Source organism: Daucus carota, chromosome 2 (genome assembly GCF_001625215.2).
Source record: "Daucus carota subsp. sativus chromosome 2, DH1 v3.0, whole genome shotgun sequence".
In the NCBI taxonomy this organism is placed as follows: domain Eukaryota; kingdom Viridiplantae; phylum Streptophyta; class Magnoliopsida; order Apiales; family Apiaceae; genus Daucus; species Daucus carota.
Genome location: NC_030382.2, coordinates 2,493,908 through 2,520,636, shown reverse-complemented (window position 1 = coordinate 2,520,636; position 26,729 = coordinate 2,493,908). Strand labels below are relative to the sequence as shown.

General features: G+C 40.4%; 1 protein-coding gene and 1 long non-coding RNA gene across 2 annotated transcripts; one reads left to right on the top strand and one right to left on the bottom strand.

Annotated features, from left to right (window-relative positions):
- The first annotated feature begins 13,793 nt into the window (after window positions 1–13,793).
- LOC135150902 (uncharacterized) lies at window positions 13,794–15,133 on the top strand. Its single transcript, XR_010289363.1, has 4 exons — window positions 13,794–14,079; window positions 14,189–14,250; window positions 14,341–14,406; window positions 14,731–15,133. It is a non-coding gene; the product is annotated as an uncharacterized LOC135150902 (long non-coding RNA).
- An 8,389-nt stretch (window positions 15,134–23,522) lies between these two features.
- Window positions 23,523–24,791, bottom strand: LOC108203419 (uncharacterized). The gene has a single exon (XM_017372341.2). It carries the CDS (start codon window positions 24,789–24,791, stop codon window positions 23,523–23,525), a length of 1,269 nt encoding a protein of 422 aa, XP_017227830.2.
- Window positions 24,792–26,729: the final 1,938 nt, after the last annotated feature.

Here is a 26,729-nt window from a genome sequence, read left to right as displayed (position 1 = left end):
TCATTATAATGTTGCCATAGAGGTTTCTTTTTCTATTATAAATCACTTAAATAACATTACATTAGGACCATAATTTGTTGCCATAGATGCTATATGGCAATGTTTAAATCATAATAAAGTGTTGCAAATTTTGTTGCAATAAAAGAACAAACTACAGCAATGATTTAAATAGCATTGCTTTAGAGAAAAAATTGTTGCAATATGCGGCTCTGGCAATGAATTGAACTTATTGCAATACATATGTTAATTCATTGCAAAAAGGGCCATATGGCAACGGGGGCAAACTTAACGGTCGATTTTTTGAAAATTGTTGCAATAGACGCTATTGCAATGATATTTTATAATATAGCAACTATTTTTAGGGGTTGCTAAATGCAATCTATGGTATAGTGGACGTAACCACAGTCGTGAGTCGGCGACGACAGCGGGTCCGCTGCAGTAGCGGCGTCGGAAAACGAGAGGGAGGAGGAGAGTCGGTTGTTGGAAGGGAGAAGAAGAGCTGGGTGAGTTGTGTGTGTTTTTAGGGTGTGGTGGGTGCATGAGGCGGGGGAGGTGAGCGGACGCCGCCACCAGTGGTGGAGGGCGCCGCGTCGCGCACCCCGCGGCGCTCGAAAAAATTAAAGGAAGAAGATGCAAAAGCTGATTAGGAGTTTATGTTATCCAGATTATTTTATTAATTGAGAAGTCGTGTTTTTTTTAATTAAACAGGAGTATGATTTAATTCTTTAGTTGTAATAGTTGGAATAAGCATGGGATGATAATTGAGTCACCGTAAATATTTTAAATATAATATAAATAATGATTATTTATGAGATGATTTATTTAATATGATTAATTTTGATGATATTACATTATAAGAATTATGTATAAAATGGAATAATGTCTAGAGCCGTCAAGAATATTTTAAATAATAAATAAATTAGGAATATGTTACGTGAGGTTTTATTAATAAAAATTTTATTTTGGGAATCTTATTTATATGAAATAAGATAGAATAACGGCTGACATGAAATATTAAACATTTGAGAAATATGAGGATTTGTAAGTATATTGGAATAAATATTATTCTCTATTTGTGTGGATCTTTTAGAAAGGATTTATTCCGCGTAAATTCCTTTTGGCGAAGGTGGGCCAGGAAATTGTAAACTAATTTAAGCGGTATCGAGGAAAGTTATTTCTTACCCTATACTCCTTTTATTATTTTTGTTGAATTAGTTTTGTACATTTTGTATTATTATTATGCATGATTTGTGCACCCGACTTAGCTTATATTTTATTCATTATTCTTTACGGGCAACTCGAATCAGAAATCAGAATTTTGTGTAATGAGGTTGTTTCTCTTTGTTCGGGAGCAACAATTTATTTATTACATAAATTAGCATTATTTTCCCTTGTTCGGAAATAATCACCTTAATTGACTTAACGGTCGGTATATTGTTCATATCGACTACCTTTGTCCCTATTAAACGATATCCGCTAGATTCATTGTTCGAATCTAGGATTTTGCGATCGTTTCAGTCATTTAATTTTATTCGAAAATATTAAATCCGGAGGATGTTCATCTCATTGGTCAATGTGGCTTGTGATCCATGGTGTTTATTTATAAATGAGATTTTTGGTCTTAAGTGAGGACTTTTATGAATACGGGGAACGTTGGAGGAGTTCGACGATGGCCTCAGAGATATTCGTTATGCTAGCTAAAAGGGATAGGGCGTGCTTATCGCGAGCCATGATCAAGTAAGGATAAGTTACGTAGGAGAACGGTACTCGGCGGTAATTGATCGCATCGCCGCTGTATCGGGGCGGATTTTACCGGTTCTCATTGATCAAAGTTCTTCTTGGATTTTCATATCGAGATATGTGGATTTATTGAGATCCTTCCGCATCTGTATTTCATTGTATAAATTTATTCGGATATATTGAATATGTTGTATATGTTAGATTATATTTAATAATCTAATAATAATATGTGGGCATACAAATTAAAGACAATTATATTTATTATGTTTATTCTAATATTGGGCTAATTAAGTGGTCTAAAATGAAGAGCCCTTAGTTCATCTTATTCGGTATGGGCTTTGTAAAGTATAATACCCAATCGTAAGCCTTATTAGGGTTAATGGGGTCTGATAAGGATACTATATAAAGAACAATATAGGATTTTGGTCCCAAAGGCTGTTCCAACCTCTACTCCTCTATTCCCATTAGTTTGAGCGAGATACGACTAGAGGCGAATGAATTCTGTGGAAGATCAAGTCCCACAATTCCGGTTAATACCTACCGCAATTGAACCAGGTTCGCTTCTGATATACAGTATTATTGTAACCTTGATATTATCATATAAGATGATAAGATGATCCTTGGTTATACATATTTAGATCTAACAAGTCGCATTAGAGCCTATCTTATGTTGAATTATTAGGGTTAATCATATATATTATATGATTGTTTAATTTTTTTAAACAATTAATTTACATGTTTCCGTACATGAATTGTTATTGTATCATTAATTCATGTGTTACTTGGCGTACTTGTTCGCGTACATAAGTTTTGATCTTATGTGAATGGTGGCGGTTTTATATTTTTTTTTCCCTTTTACATGTTATATCACGTGTTTAATTTTTTTTTGCCGCAAAATCATGTATGCATGATTAGTTCAGGTTTAGTAGTTCACATAAATTGCCCCTGATGTTTGAATTGAGGTTACGCATTGATCCTTACTGGGACTTGAGTCGGTACGTAAATTGATAACTCTAGACCCCGTTCCGGTAGCTCCTCCGCCGTGCACTGGTGTTTTGCGGTGTAGCTGCTGGTCGGGTGTCTGCAAACCAACATCGGAGGGGGGTTTGAGCCCCGCTGCGCCTCCGGCGTGAGAATGAGTGCAGGTATCGGAATAGATAAACAGGAAATAAGCTATCTATATGTGGTGGGTGAAGGTGGTGTATGGTGGTTGTATGGTGGCTGTGTGGTGGCTGGTGGCTTTTGTGTTTATATGTATGCTGAGTGCTTAAGTGTGTGTACAAGTATGAGTGTAAAGAGTGAAGTAACCCTTAAACTCTTGATCTTTGGTCTATTTATAGGCCAAGGATTAGGGTTCAAGGGTGCGTACCTGGATCCTGGTCCTACACGTGTAGGGGTTTGATCCCCTACACGTGTCTAGGTGTCAGCGTAGGAGTAGTATTTTGGAATGTTCCCTGGCTTGTCTCTATCGCCAGTAGTTGACCGTTATGTTTTGTCTTCATTGTGTCAGTCTGTGACTTGTGCAGCAAGTGTCGGCTAGTACATGTGTACCCGGGCGGGTAGCAAGTTCTACAGTACCCGGGTAAGGTATCCTGTCCGGGTTGCATGACCTGGCAAGCCTAGGGGGTGCCCTGCGGTGTTGGTGGCTACCCGGGGGTAGAGGCTCCTTTATATATAGGACCCGGGTGTGGCTTAACCGGGTTATACCCTATCATTTGCCCCCCACTCCCTTATATAGATTTTCTATGTGAGGGAGTAGAGCGGAGTTTTTTGTTTTTGCTTTGGTATCCGGGTATTCAGGTAAGGGTAATAGTCTTGCCCCCCTGCCCAGTTGGATCCGGGTAAAGGTTGACTTCCGAGTTTGCCTTCTTACCCGGGTTGATGCTGATAATGGATTGTGGCTTTTGTTTTTTGTTCTCCTCCCTGTGAAGCTCCAGGTAGAGTGTGAGACCTTTTGACTTCGCCTCCCTACCCGGGTGTGGGTTGGAGTCCTGCGCTGGCTCTCCTACCCGGGTGGTATGCGAAACGTTTGGGATTCTAGGAATATGGAAGGGTTTTTTAACTGTTTGTTTTGAAAATTGTGCCGTCGCGCCTTTTGAGGGGGGGGTGAATCATTACAGCTGTAATAACTTCTCTTCCTCCAATAGGAAGTTGCCACGTTGCCCCTGTTCTGGTGGTCTATAAAAGAGACCCCTCTTTTACTTCTTGGTTTTTAACTTTTATTTTATCAGTTTCTCTGTAATTTCTTTGAAGCCCCTTTGATTTTCGCCATTTGTTTTTCTTCGCCGGAGTTTCGAAGGTCACTTTTTTATCTCGCTCTTCTCGTCCCTCGATCAGGTAAGCATTCGTTTCATCCCGTATTTCTCTTGTCTCTCCATGTTTCGACTTCGGTGTTTTGTAGTTCTGGGTTTTGTTCGAAATCATAATCTGCCTGTGTTTGTGTGTTTGATGTTTGTATATAGTTACATGTTTTGATCTGTTTTCGGTCACGGGAATAGTGTTTGTTAGTGTTTTTTTGGCTTGGGTTTGGTTTGGATTATGTGTTTGATGATTGTAGGTGTTTGGGTTCTGGTGGAGTAATGTTCTTGAGTTTTCGTATGTGTATATGTGTATGTATTAGCAGGGCTTTGTGTTTGATCTTTGGCTTTTATTTGAAATGATTTAGAAACTGTTTGTGGCTATTGGGATTCTTGGGGTTTTGCCTGAACCCGGGTAAGCCCGGGTTGGGTAGGTAGCACGATGGTTTCTTATGTGGATATGGGGAGTACTCGGGTAGAGGTTTTCTTTTTTCTTGGCACTTGTAGACCTTTTCGTGATAATGTGTTTATAGGCTTGGGACCTGGGTGCCAATTCAGTAGCTAGTAGTCTTTTCCCTGCATAGATTTGAAAATAGGACCCGGGTAGGTGTTTCTGGGTAGGTTTAGTTGCGGGAGGCCTCGGGTTGGTTCGCAGAATGATGTATCCGGGTAGTCATAGTTATGTTTTCGCAATTTCCCAACTTATTGTTCCTCACATAGATTTAGGGCAGGATCCGGACCTATATAAAACTTGTAATAAAATTGGTTGAATTTTGAACTGACTTGGGTTCTTCTTTTCCTCTAGGTCCATGGTCCGGATCCATAAGAGGGCCAAGAGAGATATTGTTGCTTTTACTGGTGTGCCCGGGCAATACTCTAGTGATAGCGATACGGACGAGCGGCAGTCTCTTGCAGATCGGGCTCGCGAAAAAATGGCTGAGAGGGAGGTAGCCGCATCTGGGGTTGTGTCCGAGTTCCAGAAGGTGTCTCAGGCTGAGGGGAAGCAAGTGATCATGACCCCGGATGGCATGTGGATGGATACAAAGTCCTACTTTATCACCAAGGCGCCCCTGGCAGATGAGAGGGAGTTTTACCGAGGAATATCGTCTTTTTATAAATTTAAGCATCCAGGCGGTCCTCTGGGTCCTTACAACAAAGAAGAGTTCAACGAGCGGTTTAGTACTTATTCGGTTGCCCGGGCTCCGTATCCTGTCAAGAGCTCGTTTCGGGAATTGCCATGGAAGGTCCAGGATCGGTTGATCTGGGTTGCGTTCCAGCTACCGGATACAGTCGAGTGGAGATGGCCTTAGCCCGGGGAAAGGATTTATCACCGGCCGGCTGATGGATTCGTGCCGGTATGGATGGAGCACTTGAGATCCGGGTGGAACCCGAGGTGGCATCTATTCTTCCGTCACCTTTGCAAATATGAATACAAATGTTCTCCGATGCAGATCACTCCGAATGCAATCAAGTGGATGACTTGGTTTCTATGTGCTTGTAACAAAATGGGGTATCAGCCTACCTCCAAGCTATTCCATATGCTTTTCCAATTTAAGAAGTCTGGGGAAAAGCCGCTATACGAGCTTCGCTTCCGGTCGAAAGAGTGCGGTTTAGGACCCGGGTTTCTGAAACCGGTGATGCACCAATCTTCATTGAAGAATTGGAATTACGAGGTGCTTATGCTGAAGGGTTTGGATATCCATTACATGCCCTATCTTGTCACAGATGATAAGCTAGTTAGGACCAATTTTGATGCCCCGGGTGCGTCGGGGAAGTTCTGAGATCAGTTGATGAAGTTTTGTGGGTGCCTCGGGCAGCAATTGACCCGGGATACCTTCATGCAATTTGATAAATTGCACGAATGGGGATGTAAGTATAATCCGGGTTGTCTGCTGTTGTCTTTGTACTTGTATTTTTTCCTTTGCTTGTTTGCTTTAATCCGGGTTGTCTGCTTTTGTCTTTGTACTTGTATTTTTTTCTTTGCTTGTTTGCTTTAATCCGGGTTGTCTGCTTTTGTCTTTGTGCTTGTATTTTTTCCTTTGCTTGTTTGCTTTAATCCGGGTTGTCTGCTTTTGTCTATATTTATATGCTTCTTTTCTTCAACTGTTGTATGACCCGGGTATCGTTTGTCTGCAGGTTTGCCGTATTTTAACAAGGACCTGTGGAAAAGTATGGCTAATGAGCATTTCGCCGCTGCTCTGAGGAACCTGGGGGGAGTCCATTTGATTCCTAAGCCTACGTCAAAACCTAAGACCGGGGCTGGGAAGAATGATGAGTCCGGGTCCTCTAGGCAAGGGGCAACTGGCGGGGAATCCAGTGCTGTGATGGAGAAAGTCGCCCCGGGGGGAACTGAGGAAGTCGTGGAAACTGGCAGTCAGGAGTTGGCGACTCGGGGAAGAAAGAGGAAACAGGTTTCAGCGCAGAAGGCTCCTGCGAAACTTCCCAAGGCCAGTCAGGGAAAAGGGATTTTGTTGGACTCTGACTCGGACTCGGATGAGGATGAGGAAGGTGATGGGGAAGGTGCCCGGGTCTCCCTCAGTGCCGGGAGGTACTCAGCCAGGGAGATAATTAAGATAATGTCCGAAATCCCGACTGAAGAGGACTGGGTGAGGATGGATGACTCGGGGATGGTCAATACCTTTAGGGAGATAGGGAGTCTCTAGGGTCAGGTAAATGTATCTGGATTTTCATCTTATCTTGTGTATGCTTCTTCTTATGTATGTTTCTGATCCTGTGAATCCGGGCTTGCAGCTGGGATCTCGTTTAGCCGGGTTTAATACCATGGCTTTCAACGTGATAAAGTCGGAAAGGGATACTGCTGACACTTTTGGGATGAGAACCCGGAAAGCTGAGTCGGACTTGGCCCAGGAGAGGTCGGCCAAGGAGAAGTTGGAGTCTGAGCTGGAAAAACGAGTGAAGGAGGTTGAGACCCGGATCCAGGCTGAGTGGAAGCAAAAGGTTGATGATGCTGAAGCCCGGGTTACTGATGCTGAGGAGAGGGCGTCCGGGTTTGAGAAGGAGATCGAGGGGTTGAAGAAGCAGCTTGAAGACCGAAAGGAACCGGAAGTTGTGATTGCTGATTTCAGGGAATCCGATGAGTATAAGGGTGCCCTGGCTAAGGCGGCCGCAGCGGAGGTTGTCCGGTGCTGGACTGTCGCCAAGAGGCACATCAAAACGGATCTGGTGGCTAGCTTGAAGAGCTTTATCGATCTCTATATCGAGGCCAAGAATGATGTATCTGCCGGCAAGGGTGAGCCTAAACCTTTCAAGGATCCTTCCCCGAGCTTCATTGCTCCGGCTAACCCGGTTGCTCCTGCTGATGCAGCTCTTCAGACAAATAATTCTTTCCTGCCACTTAGTTATTTTTCTCTGATTTTTGACTAGATGAAAAACAATCTTTTGTAATCCTGAATTTGTTCACTTTCGGATTTGGATATTTACCCGGGGTCTATGTAGATCCGGGTTTATGGATGTTTCTATTATTGCTTTCTATCAAATATTTTCCTGTCTCATTTATTCGTGGATGCTTTTGCTTGCTTTGTGTATTTCTTATCCAGGTTGGTTGCTCATAATAGTTTTAGTACTTGGAAAGATTCCTAAGTAGAGATAACACAGGTGTACCTGGGTAATATATATCCGGGTCGATTGCTTAGAATAATTTTGTAACTTAGAAGATTTTTCTAAGTAAGAAAGAACAGGTGAACCTGGGTAATATATACCCGGATGGATCGCTTTTAAATAGCTTGGCACTTAGAAAATTTTTCTAAGTAAAATAGAACAGGTGAACCCGGGTAGGGTATATCCGGGTTGCTTGCTTTTAAATAGCTTGGCACTTAAAATAACTTAGTTCGGCGGTTAAAAAGCGGTGGACGAGCCCCGTTCAGAGCTTAACAAGCGTAGGACATGTTAAAAAAATGTTATAATCCTGGCCGCAAGATATTCATCCAACGGCCCAGAAATCATATGCCACTTAAACCATCCTAGCAGTCGACTGCACCAGCACCCATTACGTTCATACAGAAACTGAAGCAGTTGGACGACATGAAGTTCTTAATATAGTCGATCTCTCAAGTGGAAATTATTAATCAATAATAATAATTCAATTAAGAACTTCATCGTCCTCAATATAAGAACCCACCCACAATCAGTATTAGTTAAAATGAGAGAGATAGGAGAGAGAGAGGCTACTTAAAATTGATCAAATAGGGAGGATGGAGGGGGGGGGGGGGCGAGAGAGAGAGAGTACCTGAGGAGTGGCTCTAGGATAGTGAATTCCGCGAGAAATGAGCATTCGGGGATGTCCATCAATGATGATAGCTCGGTGATCATAACTCACATTATACAGTTTGAAATACTCGCCACCGACGGCGATTAACGCCGCGGCGAGTAAACGTAATAGAGCAATATGACTTCGCATAGTTTAAATAAATTATTAATAAGATGTAAATATTACAAACTGAAAATAATATAGTAAATATAGAGGAAGTGTTTAGTACAGAACATACAGAACTAGATGAAGAGTGGATAACTACAAATGTCCAAGTACCGACGAAAAATAGTTATCACGCAATAACTAGCAGAACACCAAAGACCTAGTGGACTGTTACAACCCTTAGAGATCCCCAAATGGAAGTGGGAACATGTGACTATGGATTTCATTGTGGGTTTACCAAGGTCAAAGACGAATCACGATGCGATATGGGTTATAGTTGATAGATTAACAAAGTCTGCACATTTTCTGTTGATCAACCAAAGATATACCATTGAAAGATTGGTAAATCTGTACTTAAAAGAGATTATGGTAAGACATGGAGTCCCGGTATCAATCGTATCATATCGTGATTAGGCACTAGGATGAACTTGAGCACTGCTTATCACCCTCAAACAGATGGACAGAGTGAAAGAACCATACATACCATAGAAGATATGATGAGAGCTTGTGTTCTAGAAGAGAAAATTGGGATGACCATTTTCCAGTGGTAGAGTTCGTGTACAACAATAGTTATCACGCAAGCATAGGCATGGCACAGTACAGTTAAACCTCGATTAAGTAATATCCGATAAAGTAATAACCTCGCTTAAGTAATAAATTTTGTCGGTCCCAACTTGGGCCGATGTCGTAAAGTAATATTTTCGCTAAAAGCATAAGATAATAAAAAATTAGAAATTTATTAAACTCCCGGGTAATATGTAAAGTAATAATTTATGAATTATATATATATATATAATGTATATGAATTAAAAATTCAGTCCTTTTTAAAATATGAGTCTATAGTAGACTAGTAGTTTGTTTCTTCTTTCCACCAAGGCAAAAATTAACCTCATCCTTGACTTTGTAAAGGATGAATAACTCCGGTATGTTTTGCTCATGTTGTAACATGTATACTCTATCTAGTGCATGCATGAATTTAGGTTTCACATATGATTAATTATTATAAAAGTAATTTTAAATCAAATACCTTGTATTTGACTGATTCATGTTCTTAAAAATAATGAATTATAATTTATAAACATATAGAAATTCGGTAAAATAATAAAATATTACTTTATCGATAAAGTAATAAAATATTATTATATCGATAAAATAATAAATTCGGTAAAGTAACATTTTTTGCCGGTCCGAGGGGTATTACTTTAAAGAGGTTTAACGGTATGAAGCCCTATATGGTCGAAAGTGTAGATCACCTATCTGTTGGGAAGAAGTTGGAGAGAGAAAGATTTATGGCCCGGAGTTGGTTGAGCAAACTAAACAATCTATAGAGACGATCAAGAAGCGACTCATAGCTGCTCAGGACCGACAAAGTAAATATGCGAATTTGGGAAGAAAGCATAAAGAACTTGAAGCAGGGGAGAAGGTTTTACTAAAGATATCGCCTTCGAAAGGAGTTATGAGATTCGGGAAAAAGCTGAAGTTGAGTCCCAGATACATAGGACCCTTTGAGATTTAAGAAGAGTGGGAAATGTTTATTACCAACTAGCGTTACCACCCCATCTACAGTATATACACCATGTCTTTCATATTTCCGTCCTAAAAATGTACAAGCCTGACAACGGACATGTGTTGGCCTATGAACCCATTAATGTTGAACCAAATTGACCTATGAGGAGCAGCCAAAAAAAGATCATAGACCACAAGGTTAAGGAATTGAGAAATAAGAATGTAAAGATGGTGATGGTGGTGTGGAAGAACCATTTAATCGAAGAGGCCACTTGGGAACCACAACTTGAAATGCGAAAGAATTATCCATCTCTTTATTTGATTTAGAATTATATAAAAATAGATAGTGGCCAGTGAATTGGCACCGCTAGAAAATCTATATATAAAATAGAATTTATATTGTCACAAATTATTTAAGTAAATTTTATGTTAAGTGACGAGCGCCAAATAAATAAGTAAATAACTGGGAGCGGATATTCTATATAAATTCCGCAATTTTAATATAAGTATAACTATATATCTCCATATGAGAATATTTTGCGAGAGATAAAATATAATCATATATAATTATATATATATATATGAGTATTAATTTAATTAAGGGCCCAACAATTTATGAGCTTACAAGGATATTTATTATAAATATTTCAAATATTATAAAAGGGCGCAAGTGTATAAAATAAATATAAGAAAGTAGAATTTTGGCAAAGTGAAATATTTTGAGAGAGGATCTAAAATAAAATTTAAAATATTTAAGTTGTAGGCTCAAAATGTTAATTAAATTGAAATAAGGAGAAAATGATTTAAGTAATAAAATAATAGAATATATTTTGGAGGGAGGAGATATTTGTGCTTGAAAGGATATTTTAATAAAATACTACTTAAAAGCCTAGATATTTTGATGGAAGCCTCTAGACTTAATTTATTAAATAAAATGAAATATGGAAGATATTTTAGGAAGATGGAAGATATTTTGGACTAGTGAAGATTTTTTATAGAAAATATATTTTATTCAAGATCTTTTGAGAGAAGTCTCTGGAGATTTAATAGAATAAAAAGTATAAAAAGACTAATAAAAACTAATTAAGAACAAAGAGAGAGAGAGAGAGAGAGAGAGAGAGAGAGAGCTTGTCTTGGTGGGTGACTTAGAGAGAGAAAGAGCAAGAAGGAAAGAAATTTAGAGTGAGAGAAGGCAGGATCTTGCAAGAATCACGCTTGAGGGGTGGATTAAGGAGAAGATTTGGGTTTTTAAGGAAAGTGTAACAGTTTTTAAATTGTACACTTTTTTTAGGTGTTGGAAAAGATCATATATGGTGTAGTGAAGCTAATTTTGAGGTAAGAATCAATCAACTTGATTTATTTATGAATATATGTATATTACATAAATGAAATAGTGATAATAAATGCTATGGACATAAATGCTAATTTGGCAAAAATCTCACCTACTTCCGATTTGGAGTTTTTACCATAGAGTAAAGGAATCTTGTTTTGAGGTTAATTTTTGTAGTTTCATTTTGTCGACTAGTACTATCTTGTTTACCAGTCAAAATCTCTTATATTCTGAATAACCCACACATACAACTCACTGATAGAAAAATAATAGAGGCTAGGGTTTATATTTTTACGACTGATTTGGGAATTTAGTATTTTGATATATGTTGGTTTGTGGATTGATGTTGGGGGATCGAAGGGGATGTTGTGGGTGTTGGCCGGAGCGGCGACCACTATACCATAGATTGCATTTCGCAACCACTCAAAAGAAAATTTCCACAAAATCGTTGCAATTGAAAAATTAAAAACAGTCTATTGCAATGCGGGAAAAAAACGTTACAATAGAATCAAATTTTCATTAAAAATTTGAAAGAGCTATAAAAAGAAAGGTCTTTTGCAACATTAGTACCGGCTGTTGCAATAGATTAGATTTTTGGGGCCAAAAATACTGGCGGGCCAAGGAAATTAGTAGTGGCGGGATATGAAAATTAGAATTGCCCGGGTTAAAAAAAACACACACAAAAAAGAGAAAGTACACTACACTAGTTACAGAAAAACACACACTAACACTACAAAGGCGATCGAAGAGAGAGGAGCGAAAGAGAAGAAGATCGAGAGGAAGAAAGAGAAGAACAGAGGCGTGTGGGCGTGTGAGAGAGAGAAGTCGAAGACAAGGCTCTGTCTAATTAGGTACACAACCCCGTATCTCTGTTTGTCTCTCATAAATTAGGTATATATGTGTTTAATCGGGTGTGTATATATGTTTAATTGATTGTGTATATGTGCGTAATGGTGTATATGCTTGTTGTTAATTAGGGGTTTAAATGGGTTTAGGTCTATGTTCTTGCATGTCCTTATTTTCTTAATTTAGAGGGTTCATATTGTGTTGATATTGTTCTCTGATCTTGTGAATTATGATGTTCTTGTGCTACGTTTTTGTGATAAAATTGATTTAGGGTTCATATTAATTTAGGGTTTAAATGGGTCTACTGTGCTCTTAACAGTGAGGTTATTTTAGAGGGGCTTAGTAATGTTTATAATAGTTTATTAAATTGATGCTTGTTTCTCTTCAAACTTGTGTAGAAATTCAGTGATGAACTGGGCATTACTTCCAAAGTAAGAAGGCGAAATTAAAAGATGGAAGAAAGTAATTTAGAGAGAGAGGTATTATCATCCTTTCCTAATAACTCGAAGTATGTAATGATTTAGATGTGTGTTTACTTGAGTTTGTAGGCGTGTTTAATTGAGTTTGTACATGTGTATAATTTATTATTTGTTGTTATTTGAGTTAAATTTTTGATAAATTAAGGTTTATGTTCTTAATTAGGTCGTGGGTTTGTGTAATAAGAGTTGGTAATTTAGGGGTTTTATTTGTTTGTTTATTAATTTAGGGGTTTTGTTTGTTTTTAAATGTAGGCCCTGTTTTACATGTGTGTGCTCTGTTTTACACGTGGGAGCAGATGGACCTATACATTCTGGAGCATTTGACATCAGGTACATGGCCTATTTGCCTAATATGGTTGTAATCTATATATAATCAGGTTCTCAGAGCCATCTTGTTTGCTTTGGATGTTGAAACCTATTACTCTATCCACTCGGGACAACCTCTGTATGTTGTGCTGTTTGTAATGTAGTCAGAGCTGTGCCACCTCTATGTATGTATACAATTTGACACATCTATTAGTCTTCAAATAATTTTAAATCTCTCTTGAATTTCTTTATACTGGGAAATACATGAATGGCAATACATGTGAAAAGAAGGCTATGTAGTAACGATGTTTTCAAACAACAATAATTTATCATTTTCTTCCATTAGTTATCAAGTGCTGTACTCATCAGACCAACATAGTATATGCCACTGGGAAGTAGGTGTCTTAGGATTAAATATTGTAATGTCCAGTTGAGATAGTTATTCCACGAATCCATATGAAGCATGATGAAAGAATTAGAAGAAGTTCTGCAGCTCGTAATGCAGTTTCAATTTCTTGATTAAATATATTTGTTTATTTTTAAGGCAAAGATTTATAGTTTTGCATTTCTTTTGTTCAAAAAAGTTAAGGTTAATAGGAGGCAGTTTAATTAATGAAGTGAAATTTTATTATATATTATTATGAACAAGAGAAATAAGCGTGTATCTCTTAACAATCATGTTTTGTGGGAAGATTATATTATTTGAAGTTTGATCTGTTAGAAATCATGTTTCAACAGCCAACCCTTTTTCGTGTTTTCAGAATAATCAACCCATTTGTTGTCATTTTACGTACACAGATTCTAGTTGTCCAAGAAACTAATGGCAAAAGGCTCAGGCTTGTGGAAGCTACGTACTTGTACTGTTGATGTGGTAAGCACACAACATCGTTTCACTTTAATGTTACATTAATTCACATAATAGAATAATCTAAAGGCAAATAAAAAATCACACTTGAGATTCCGTGTTTTTTTTATTTTGAGCGTTGAACACTTAAGTTGACCACCTGAGAATATATAGCATTACTCAACACCTGAAGTAGCTGAGTGAAGATAGAATGGAGTTTGTAAGGTTTTTAGTGCTGATGATCACAAGTCTTGTCCTGCTTTTGCACAACTCATGTGCTCTTGTTGTTCATCACCAAGGTAACAACTAGCTTCTACTAACTGCACATTATTCCTTTCTGCCTCGTTGTCTCCTCGATACCCAGAAGACTGACCATCAGAATATTATATCTTTAATCTGTTATTTCAGGAAGGAAACTGAAGGGGAACTCTCCGATGGCTAGCCAAGAAAATTTAGCACCTGCTAAAATGGTATGCCGAATGCATCTATATCCTGATATTGTTATTTGTGATTGCTGCATTCATTCTCGGTATAATGTATGTCACCATAAATGTCTGCAGGGACTTATTCATCGTGATTCTTAATCTGATGCTGTCGGGGGAAACCAGCAGCAATGGAACTACTAGGTATTAAAACACCTATGCCCTTAGATACATACAAAATATTCTGACCATGAGTTCTGGTACTGTATAATAATTACTATTATTCGGGGTCATAGATTCATAGTATCAGCAGAAAAGTCCTATACACAGCACACACCACATATGACAGAGAAATATATTCTTCTCTTTACATATTTTTTAACAATATTCACTGTCAAAATATAGTATAATGTTGTAATTTTTTGTTTATTGTGCTAGACCTCATTGATCTGGTCAATTTGTTAAGGCTTTTTGGTAGTTTTTGTTTCTAGACATGTTGTATCTCAGATAATTTTCTCTTTTGTGAAGTTAGCTGACAGGGAGAGGATATATGTGAAGCTGCTTTCGACAATCTAATTGAGGATGCTTTGCTAATTTCCACATATGCCCCAAAAGATGGTGCTCTTGGAATAATCGACGACAATGGGCCTGATATCAAAAGTCTTTTGTTATGGATTTTTTGTTGATAAAAAATTTGGTGTAATAATATATTGATGTATTTTATTTAACATTCAAGATTTAGGATTTTTTTTTACTAATGTCAGTAACAATGGTACGCTCTTGACGGTGGTGGTTTAGGTATCGTTAGATTTGTGGTGGGTAACATTCTTAGTTGTTTTTTGGGATTTTCTTGTATTGAACCTTTAATGGTGGAATAATATATTTATGAAATGGTCATGTCCATTTTTTTTATTAATACTGTTGCAATATGTCATTATAATGTTGCCATAGAGGTTTCTTTTTCTATTATAAATCACTTAAATAACATTACATTAGGACCATAATTTGTTGCCATAGATGCTATATGGCAATGTTTAAATCATAATAAAGTGTTGCAAATTTTGTTGCAATAAAAGAACAAACTACAGCAATGATTTAAATAGCATTGCTTTAGAGAAAAAATTGTTGCAATATGCGGCTCTGGCAATGAATTGAACTTATTGCAATACATATGTTAATTCATTGCAAAAAGGGCCATATGGCAACGGGGGCAAACTTAACGGTCGATTTTTTGAAAATTGTTGCAATAGACGCTATTGCAATGATATTTTATAATATAGCAACTATTTTTAGGGGTTGCTAAATGCAATCTATGGTATAGTGGACGTAACCACAGTCGTGAGTCGGCGACGACAGCGGGTCCGCTGCAGTAGCGGCGTCGGAAAACGAGAGGGAGGAGGAGAGTCGGTTGTTGGAAGGGAGAAGAAGAGCTGGGTGAGTTGTGTGTGTTTTTAGGGTGTGGTGGGTGCATGAGGCGGGGGAGGTGAGCGGACGCCGCCACCAGTGGTGGAGGGCGCCGCGTCGCGCACCCCGCGGCGCTCGAAAAAATTAAAGGAAGAAGATGCAAAAGCTGATTAGGAGTTTATGTTATCCAGATTATTTTATTAATTGAGAAGTCGTGTTTTTTTTAATTAAACAGGAGTATGATTTAATTCTTTAGTTGTAATAGTTGGAATAAGCATGGGATGATAATTGAGTCACCGTAAATATTTTAAATATAATATAAATAATGATTATTTATGAGAAGATTTATTTAATATGATTAATTTTGATGATATTACATTATAAGAATTATGTATAAAATGGAATAATGTCTAGAGCCGTCAAGAATATTTTAAATAATAAATAAATTAGGAATATGTTACGTGAGGTTTTATTAATAAAAATTTTATTTTGGGAATCTTATTTATATGAAATAAGATAGAATAACGGCTGACATGAAATATTAAACATTTGAGAAATATGAGGATTTGTAAGTATATTGGAATAAATATTATTCTCTATTTGTGTGGATCTTTTAGAAAGGATTTATTCCGCGTAAATTCCTTTTGGCGAAGGTGGGCCAGGAAATTGTAAACTAATTTAAGCGGTATCGAGGAAAGTTATTTCTTACCCTATACTCCTTTTATTATTTTTGTTGAATTATTTTTGTACATTTTGTATTATTATTATGCATGATTTGTGCACCCGACTTAGCTTATATTTTATTCATTATTCTTTACGGGCAACTCGAATCAGAAATCAGAATTTTGTGTAATGAGGTTGTTTCTCTTTGTTCGGGAGCAACAATTTATTTATTACATAAATTAGCATTATTTTCCCTTGTTCGGAAATAATCACCTTAATTGACTTAACGGTCGGTATATTGTTCATATCGACTACCTTTGTCCCTATTAAACGATATCCGCTAGATTCATTGTTCGAATCTAGGATTTTGCGATCGTTTCAGTCATTTAATTTTATTCGAAAATATTAAATCCGGAGGATGTTCATCTCATTGGTCAATGTGGCTTGTGATCCATGGTGTTTATTTATAAATGAGATTTTTGGTCTTAAGTGAGGACTTTTATGAATACGGGGAACGTTGGAGGAGTTCGACGATGGCCTCAGAGATATTCGTTATGCTAGCTAAAAGGGATAGGGCGTGCTTATCGCGAGCCATGATCAAGTAAGGATAAGTTACGTAGGAGAACGGTACTCGGCGGTAATTGATCGCATCGCCGCTGTATCGGGGCGGATTTTACCGGTTCTCATTGATCAAAGTTCTTCTTGGATTTTCATATCGAGATATGTGGATTTATTGAGATCCTTCCGCATCTGTATTTCATTGTATAAATTTATTCGGATATATTGAATATGTTGTATATGTTAGATTATATTTAATAATCTAATAATAATATGTGGGCATACAAATTAAAGACAATTATATTTATTATGTTTATTCTAATATTGGGCTAATTAAGTGGTCTAAAATGAAGAGCCCTTAGTTCATCTTATTCGGTATGGGCTTTGTAAAGTATAATACCCAATCGTAAGCCTTATTAGGGTTAATGGGGTCTGATAAGGATACTATATAAAGAACAATATAGGATTTTGGTCCCAAAGGCTGTTCCAACCTCTACTCCTCTATTCCCATTAGTTTGAGCGAGATACGACTAGAGGCGAATGAATTCTGTGGAAGATCAAGTCCCACAATTCCGGTTAATACCTACCGCAATTGAACCAGGTTCGCTTCTGATATACAGTATTATTGTAACCTTGATATTATCATATAAGATGATAAGATGATCCTTGGTTATACATATTTAGATCTAACAAGTCGCATTAGAGCCTATCTTATGTTGAATTATTAGGGTTAATCATATATATTATATGATTGTTTAATTTTTTTAAACAATTAATTTACATGTTTCCGTACATGAATTGTTATTGTATCATTAATTCATGTGTTACTTGGCGTACTTGTTCGCGTACATAAGTTTTGATCTTATGTGAATGGTGGCGGTTTTATATTTTTTTTTCCCTTTTACATGTTATATCACGTGTTTAATTTTTTTTTGCCGCAAAATCATGTATGCATGATTAGTTCAGGTTTAGTAGTTCACATAAATTGCCCCTGATGTTTGAATTGAGGTTACGCATTGATCCTTACTGGGACTTGAGTCGGTACGTAAATTGATAACTCTAGACCCCGTTCCGGTAGCTCCTCCGCCGTGCACTGGTGTTTTGCGGTGTAGCTGCTGGTCGGGTGTCTGCAAACCAACATCGGAGGGGGGTTTGAGCCCCGCTGCGCCTCCGGCGTGAGAATGAGTGCAGGTATCGGAATAGATAAACAGGAAATAAGCTATCTATATGTGGTGGGTGAAGGTGGTGTATGGTGGTTGTATGGTGGCTGTGTGGTGGCTGGTGGCTTTTGTGTTTATATGTATGCTGAGTGCTTAAGTGTGTGTACAAGTATGAGTGTAAAGAGTGAAGTAACCCTTAAACTCTTGATCTTTGGTCTATTTATAGGCCAAGGATTAGGGTTCAAGGGTGCGTACCTGGATCCTGGTCCTACACGTGTAGGGGTTTGATCCCCTACACGTGTCTAGGTGTCAGCGTAGGAGTAGTATTTTGGAATGTTCCCTGGCTTGTCTCTATCGCCAGTAGTTGACCGTTATGTTTTGTCTTCATTGTGTCAGTCTGTGACTTGTGCAGCAAGTGTCGGCTAGTACATGTGTACCCGGGCGGGTAGCAAGTTCTACAGTACCCGGGTAAGGTATCCTGTCCGGGTTGCATGACCTGGCAAGCCTAGGGGGTGCCCTGCGGTGTTGGTGGCTACCCGGGGGTAGAGGCTCCTTTATATATAGGACCCGGGTGTGGCTTAACCGGGTTATACCCTATCATTTGCCCCCCACTCCCTTATATAGATTTTCTATGTGAGGGAGTAGAGCGGAGTTTTTTGTTTTTGCTTTGGTATCCGGGTATTCAGGTAAGGGTAATAGTCTTGCCCCCCTGCCCAGTTGGATCCGGGTAAAGGTTGACTTCCGAGTTTGCCTTCTTACCCGGGTTGATGCTGATAATGGATTGTGGCTTTTGTTTTTTGTTCTCCTCCCTGTGAAGCTCCAGGTAGAGTGTGAGACCTTTTGACTTCGCCTCCCTACCCGGGTGTGGGTTGGAGTCCTGCGCTGGCTCTCCTACCCGGGTGGTATGCGAAACGTTTGGGATTCTAGGAATATGGAAGGGTTTTTTAACTGTTTGTTTTGAAAATTGTGCCGTCGCGCCTTTTGAGGGGGGGGTGAATCATTACAGCTGTAATAACTTCTCTTCCTCCAATAGGAAGTTGCCACGTTGCCCCTGTTCTGGTGGTCTATAAAAGAGACCCCTCTTTTACTTCTTGGTTTTTAACTTTTATTTTATCAGTTTCTCTGTAATTTCTTTGAAGCCCCTTTGATTTTCGCCATTTGTTTTTCTTCGCCGGAGTTTCGAAGGTCACTTTTTTATCTCGCTCTTCTCGTCCCTCGATCAGGTAAGCATTCGTTTCATCCCGTATTTCTCTTGTCTCTCCATGTTTCGACTTCGGTGTTTTGTAGTTCTGGGTTTTGTTCGAAATCATAATCTGCCTGTGTTTGTGTGTTTGATGTTTGTATATAGTTACATGTTTTGATCTGTTTTCGGTCACGGGAATAGTGTTTGTTAGTGTTTTTTTGGCTTGGGTTTGGTTTGGATTATGTGTTTGATGATTGTAGGTGTTTGGGTTCTGGTGGAGTAATGTTCTTGAGTTTTCGTATGTGTATATGTGTATGTATTAGCAGGGCTTTGTGTTTGATCTTTGGCTTTTATTTGAAATGATTTAGAAACTGTTTGTGGCTATTGGGATTCTTGGGGTTTTGCCTGAACCCGGGTAAGCCCGGGTTGGGTAGGTAGCACGATGGTTTCTTATGTGGATATGGGGAGTACTCGGGTAGAGGTTTTCTTTTTTCTTGGCACTTGTAGACCTTTTCGTGATAATGTGTTTATAGGCTTGGGACCTGGGTGCCAATTCAGTAGCTAGTAGTCTTTTCCCTGCATAGATTTGAAAATAGGACCCGGGTAGGTGTTTCTGGGTAGGTTTAGTTGCGGGAGGCCTCGGGTTGGTTCGCAGAATGATGTATCCGGGTAGTCATAGTTATGTTTTCGCAATTTCCCAACTTATTGTTCCTCACATAGATTTAGGGCAGGATCCGGACCTATATAAAACTTGTAATAAAATTGGTTGAATTTTGAACTGACTTGGGTTCTTCTTTTCCTCTAGGTCCATGGTCCGGATCCATAAGAGGGCCAAGAGAGATATTGTTGCTTTTACTGGTGTGCCCGGGCAATACTCTAGTGATAGCGATACGGACGAGCGGCAGTCTCTTGCAGATCGGGCTCGCGAAAAAATGGCTGAGAGGGAGGTAGCCGCATCTGGGGTTGTGTCCGAGTTCCAGAAGGTGTCTCAGGCTGAGGGGAAGCAAGTGATCATGACCCCGGATGGCATGTGGATGGATACAAAGTCCTACTTTATCACCAAGGCGCCCCTGGCAGATGAGAGGGAGTTTTACCGAGGAATATCGTCTTTTTATAAATTTAAGCATCCAGGCGGTCCTCTGGGTCCTTACAACAAAGAAGAGTTCAACGAGCGGTTTAGTACTTATTCGGTTGCCCGGGCTCCGTATCCTGTCAAGAGCTCGTTTCGGGAATTGCCATGGAAGGTCCAGGATCGGTTGATCTGGGTTGCGTTCCAGCTACCGGATACAGTCGAGTGGAGATGGCCTTAGCCCGGGGAAAGGATTTATCACCGGCCGGCTGATGGATTCGTGCCGGTATGGATGGAGCACTTGAGATCCGGGTGGAACCCGAGGTGGCATCTATTCTTCCGTCACCTTTGCAAATATGAATACAAATGTTCTCCGATGCAGATCACTCCGAATGCAATCAAGTGGATGACTTGGTTTCTATGTGCTTGTAACAAAATGGGGTATCAGCCTACCTCCAAGCTATTCCATATGCTTTTCCAATTTAAGAAGTCTGGGGAAAAGCCGCTATACGAGCTTCGCTTCCGGTCGAAAGAGTGCGGTTTAGGACCCGGGTTTCTGAAACCGGTGATGCACCAATCTTCATTGAAGAATTGGAATTACGAGGTGCTTATGCTGAAGGGTTTGGATATCCATTACATGCCCTATCTTGTCACAGATGATAAGCTAGTTAGGACCAATTTTGATGCCCCGGGTGCGTCGGGGAAGTTCTGAGATCAGTTGATGAAGTTTTGTGGGTGCCTCGGGCAGCAATTGACCCGGGATACCTTCATGCAATTTGATAAATTGCACGAATGGGGATGTAAGTATAATCCGGGTTGTCTGCTGTTGTCTTTGTACTTGTATTTTTTCCTTTGCTTGTTTGCTTTAATCCGGGTTGTCTGCTTTTGTCTTTGTACTTGTATTTTTTTCTTTGCTTGTTTGCTTTAATCCGGGTTGTCTGCTTTTGTCTTTGTGCTTGTATTTTTTCCTTTGCTTGTTTGCTTTAATCCGGGTTGTCTGCTTTTGTCTATATTTATATGCTTCTTTTCTTCAACTGTTGTATGACCCGGGTATCGTTTGTCTGCAGGTTTGCCGTATTTTAACAAGGACCTGTGGAAAAGTATGGCTAATGAGCATTTCGCCGCTGCTCTGAGGAACCTGGGGGGAGTCCATTTGATTCCTAAGCCTACGTCAAAACCTAAGACCGGGGCTGGGAAGAATGATGAGTCCGGGTCCTCTAGGCAAGGGGCAACTGGCGGGGAATCCAGTGCTGTGATGGAGAAAGTCGCCCCGGGGGGAACTGAGGAAGTCGTGGAAACTGGCAGTCAAGAGTTGGCGACTCGGGGAAGAAAGAGGAAACAGGTTTCAGCGCAGAAGGCTCCTGCGAAACTTCCCAAGGCCAGTCAGGGAAAAGGGATTTTGTTGGACTCTGACTCGGACTCGGATGAGGATGAGGAAGGTGATGGGGAAGGTGCCCGGGTCTCCCTCAGTGCCGGGAGGTACTCAGCCAGGGAGATAATTAAGATAATGTCCGAAATCCCGACTGAAGAGGACTGGGTGAGGATGGATGACTCGGGGATGGTCAATACCTTTAGGGAGATAGGGAGTCTCTAGGGTCAGGTAAATGTATCTGGATTTTCATCTTATCTTGTGTATGCTTCTTCTTATGTATGTTTCTGATCCTGTGAATCCGGGCTTGCAGCTGGGATCTCGTTTAGCCGGGTTTAATACCATGGCTTTCAACGTGATAAAGTCGGAAAGGGATACTGCTGACACTTTTGGGATGAGAACCCGGAAAGCTGAGTCGGACTTGGCCCAGGAGAGGTCGGCCAAGGAGAAGTTGGAGTCTGAGCTGGAAAAACGAGTGAAGGAGGTTGAGACCCGGATCCAGGCTGAGTGGAAGCAAAAGGTTGATGATGCTGAAGCCCGGGTTACTGATGCTGAGGAGAGGGCGTCCGGGTTTGAGAAGGAGATCGAGGGGTTGAAGAAGCAGCTTGAAGACCGAAAGGAACCGGAAGTTGTGATTGCTGATTTCAGGGAATCCGATGAGTATAAGGGTGCCCTGGCTAAGGCGGCCGCAGCGGAGGTTGTCCGGTGCTGGACTGTCGCCAAGAGGCACATCAAAACGGATCTGGTGGCTAGCTTGAAGAGCTTTATCGATCTCTATATCGAGGCCAAGAATGATGTATCTGCCGGCAAGGGTGAGCCTAAACCTTTCAAGGATCCTTCCCCGAGCTTCATTGCTCCGGCTAACCCGGTTGCTCCTGCTGATGCAGCTCTTCAGACAAATAATTCTTTCCTGCCACTTAGTTATTTTTCTCTGATTTTTGACTAGATGAAAAACAATCTTTTGTAATCCTGAATTTGTTCACTTTCGGATTTGGATATTTACCCGGGGTCTATGTAGATCCGGGTTTATGGATGTTTCTATTATTGCTTTCTATCAAATATTTTCCTGTCTCATTTATTCGTGGATGCTTTTGCTTGCTTTGTGTATTTCTTATCCAGGTTGGTTGCTCATAATAGTTTTAGTACTTGGAAAGATTCCTAAGTAGAGATAACACAGGTGTACCTGGGTAATATATATCCGGGTCGATTGCTTAGAATAATTTTGTAACTTAGAAGATTTTTCTAAGTAAGAAAGAACAGGTGAACCTGGGTAATATATACCCGGATGGATCGCTTTTAAATAGCTTGGCACTTAGAAAATTTTTCTAAGTAAAATAGAACAGGTGAACCCGGGTAGGGTATATCCGGGTTGCTTGCTTTTAAATAGCTTGGCACTTAAAAGATTTTTCTAAGTAAAATAGAACAGGTGAACCCGGGTAGGGTATATCCGGGTTGATTGCTTTTAAATAACTTTGCACTTAGAAGATGTTCCAAGTAAAATTTCCTGGTTGTCCCGGGTAATGTATACCCGGGTTGATCGCTTTAAATGAATTTCGATTTAGAAAATTTTTCTAAGTAAAATGGGCAGGTGGATTCGGATATTGTCTACCCGGAGTGAATGCTTATCTAGATTTTGTACTTAGAATTTTCCAAGTTAATGATTGTATGGGTGGATCTGGGTAGATATTGCCCGGATTGTTTGCTTTCTTTAGCTTTTATACTTAGAAATTTTCCAAGTAGAATGGTTGTATGGATGGATCCGGGTAGATCATGCCCGGGTTGTTTGTTTGACATGTTTTGATTGCCTTAGAAATTTTCTAAGTAAATAACAACATAGATTCATTAGTAGCAAAAGACTTCATTGATATTAAGACGATTACACAGCTTTGATAATCAAAAATACATGGTTGCTTTTTAGAAATACGTAGCTGTCTTCCAAGGTCTTTTCTTCCCCTTCGTTCTATTGATAGAATTCAACCTAAGACCATGCCAGGTGTTTGATACTTCGGATCCGTCCATGTGTTCGAGCTTGTAGGTACCCGGCCTTAGGACTTCTTTGACCCTGTAAGGGCCTTCCCACTTTGGCATCAGCTTGCCAGTGTTGGTCGGATCTGAGGCTTCGGTGTCTCGTAGGACCAGGTCTCCTGTTTGAAAATTCCTAACCCGGGATTTTTTGCTGAAGTGATCCCGGGTCTTTTCTTTGTATTTTTCCATTCTTGCGATTGCCTGATCTCGGACCTCATCTATCAAATCCAAGTTGGTCCGGAGTCCCTCCTTATTCGCGATTTCATCAAAGTTAATTGTTCTATGGGAAGGTGACCCGACTTCGATTGGAAGCATTGCCTCTGTTCCATAGGCTAACTTGAATGGAGTTTCTCCGGTGCTTGTCCGGGGACTGGTTCGGTATGACCAGAGAACATGTGGTAGTTCTTCCGGCCATTTGCTCTTGCTTTCTTCTAACCTTTTTTCAATTCCTCTCAAGAGGATCCGGTTGGTAACTTCTACCTGGCCATTTCTTTGAGGATAGGCGACTGAAGACTTTTTATGCTTGATACCTCTTTCAGCCAGGTAACTTTCGAAATCTGACCCTATGAACTGGGGTCCGTTGTCTGAGACCAGGACTCTTGGTAGCCCGAACCTCATCAGGATGTTATCCATGAACCGGATGACGTCTTGCTGATTGATTGTCCGCATCGCTTTGGCCTCGACCCACTTGGTCATATAATCAATGGAGACAAGCAGGTACCTGAGGTCTCCCTTAGCCCGGGGGAAGGGTCCCATGATGTCTATCCCCCATACAACAAAGGGGATCGGGGATAATACTGAGGAAGGTAGGACAGGGCTTGCCCGGGGCACGTTGCTGAACAACTGACAGTTCTTGCATTTTTTCACAAATCCCATAGCATCTTGATGGATAGTCGGCCAGTAGTACCCTTGTCTGATGATCTTGTAGGCTAAGCTTTTGGCCGACATGTGGTCTTCACAGATTCCTTCATGGACTTCCCTTAGACAGTATTCGGATTCTTCAGGTCCAATGCACTTCAGGATCGGGGCTGAGTAGGTTCGGCGGAACAGGATCCCGCCTTCTACGAAAAACTTTGCTGCTTTAGCCTTTAGTCTTTGAGCTTTTCCTTTGTCTTCGGGTAACTCTCCCTTTTCTATGTAGTTGATCAGGGGGGTCATCCAGGTAGGATCGTTGTTGATTTAAAAGATAACCTCTTGTTCTATTGTTGGCTTGTGCAATTCTTCGAAGTAGACCGAACTATCCAGGTCTGCTGAATTTTGGACCAACTTGGAGAGGTTGTCCGCCTCCGTATTTTCTTCCCTGTTAACTTGCAAGATTTTGCCCCCGGGAATCAGAGTACGATAACTTTTCATTAAGGCTTGATACTTGGTCAGAATCGGGTCCTTGGCGAGATATTCTCCGTTGGTCTGCCTTACCACGATTTGGGAATCACTGTAGATGGTGAGGTTCCGGATTGACAGGGTGCGGACCAACCTCAATCCTGCTAACAGGGCTTCATACTCTGCTTGATTGTTGGTTGCTGCAATGTTGAAGGAGATTGCTGTTTTGATGGTGAATCCATCCGGGCTTTTTAGGATTAGTCCGGCTCCTGACCTTTCGGTTGTTGAGGAGCCATCAACATGGAGCATCCAAGACTCCGGGTTAGGCTCTACCGGGGCTTCTGGTTCAGTTTCCATGGGAGTTGTCTGGTTTTCTGGGAAGTTGCATTCCACTACAAAATCTGCCAGGATCTGGGCTTTGACTGCTGTCCGGGGTAGGAATGTTAGGCTGAACTAGCTAAGTTCGATTGCCCAGTTCACTAGTCTCCCGGAGATGTCTGGTTTGTGAATGATTTTCCTCAAAGGCTGGTCTGTGACAATCCTGATCTCTCTCCGTTGAAAGTAGTGTCTGAGTTTCCTGGATGCGGTGATTAGTGCAAATGCAAATTTTTTTAAGTTGGGATATCTGGTCTCCGCATCCTTCAAGACTTGGCTAACATAGTAGACAGGCTTCTTTTGTTCGGCTTCTTCCCTGATCAATGCCGCCCCGACAGCAAGGGGTTCGCTGATAGGTATAGGTATAGAGGCTCTCCGGGTAAGGCTTTTGTCAGGATCGGAGGCTTGGATAGATATGTCTTAATTTCGTCGAGGGCTCTTTGGCAATCCGGGCTCCACTCTACTGATTTCTGATTTTTCTCCCCTTTTAGCAATTCAAAGAATGGTAAACATCTTTCAGCAAGCTTGGAGACAAACCTTCGTAATGCTGCCAAGGACCCTGCTAGCTTTTGAACTTCCCTCTGAGTCCGAGGTGGTTGCATCTCTTGTACCGCTTTAGTCTTCTCTGGTTTGGCCTCGATACCCCGGTTGCTTACCATAAAACCCAAAAACTTTCCAGCTTCTACTCCAAAGGTGCACTTGTCCGGGTTGAGATTTAGCTTAGTCCTTCTTATGTTCTCAAAACATTCTCTGAGATCTGAAATGTGACCCGGGACTGATGTGGACTTGGAGGTGATATCGTCGACATAGCATTCCAGATTTCTTCCAAGTTGATCCTTGAAAATTTCATTCATTGCTTTCTGGTATGTAGACCCGGCGTTTCTTAATCCGAAGGGCATCAATTTGTAGGCATATACCGCCCGGTGGGTTATGAAGGCTGTTTTGGCTATGTCTGCTGGGTTCATCATAACCTGATTGTACCCGGAGAAAGCATCCATAAAGCTTAACATCAGGTGTCCTGATGTGGCATCAATAAGCTGGTCTATGCTTGGTAGAGGATAAGGGTCCTTGGGGCATGCTGCATTCAAATCCGTGTAGTCAATACACATCCTCCACTTGCCGTTTGCTTTCTTTACCATGACTACATTGGCTAGCCACTCCAGGTATTTGATCTCGCAGATGATATCTGCCTTCATTAACTTGCCAACTTCCTCATCTATTGCCTTCTGCCTTTCTGGGGCGAAATTTCTTCGTTTTTGTTTGACCGGCTTCTTCTTGGGGTCTACATCCAGGCTGTGCATTTCTAGTGATTCATCCAACCCGGGAATGTCATCCGGGCTCCAGGCAAAGACATCTGCGTAACTCCGAAGTAGTTGGATGAGTTCTTCTTTGAAAACGGTA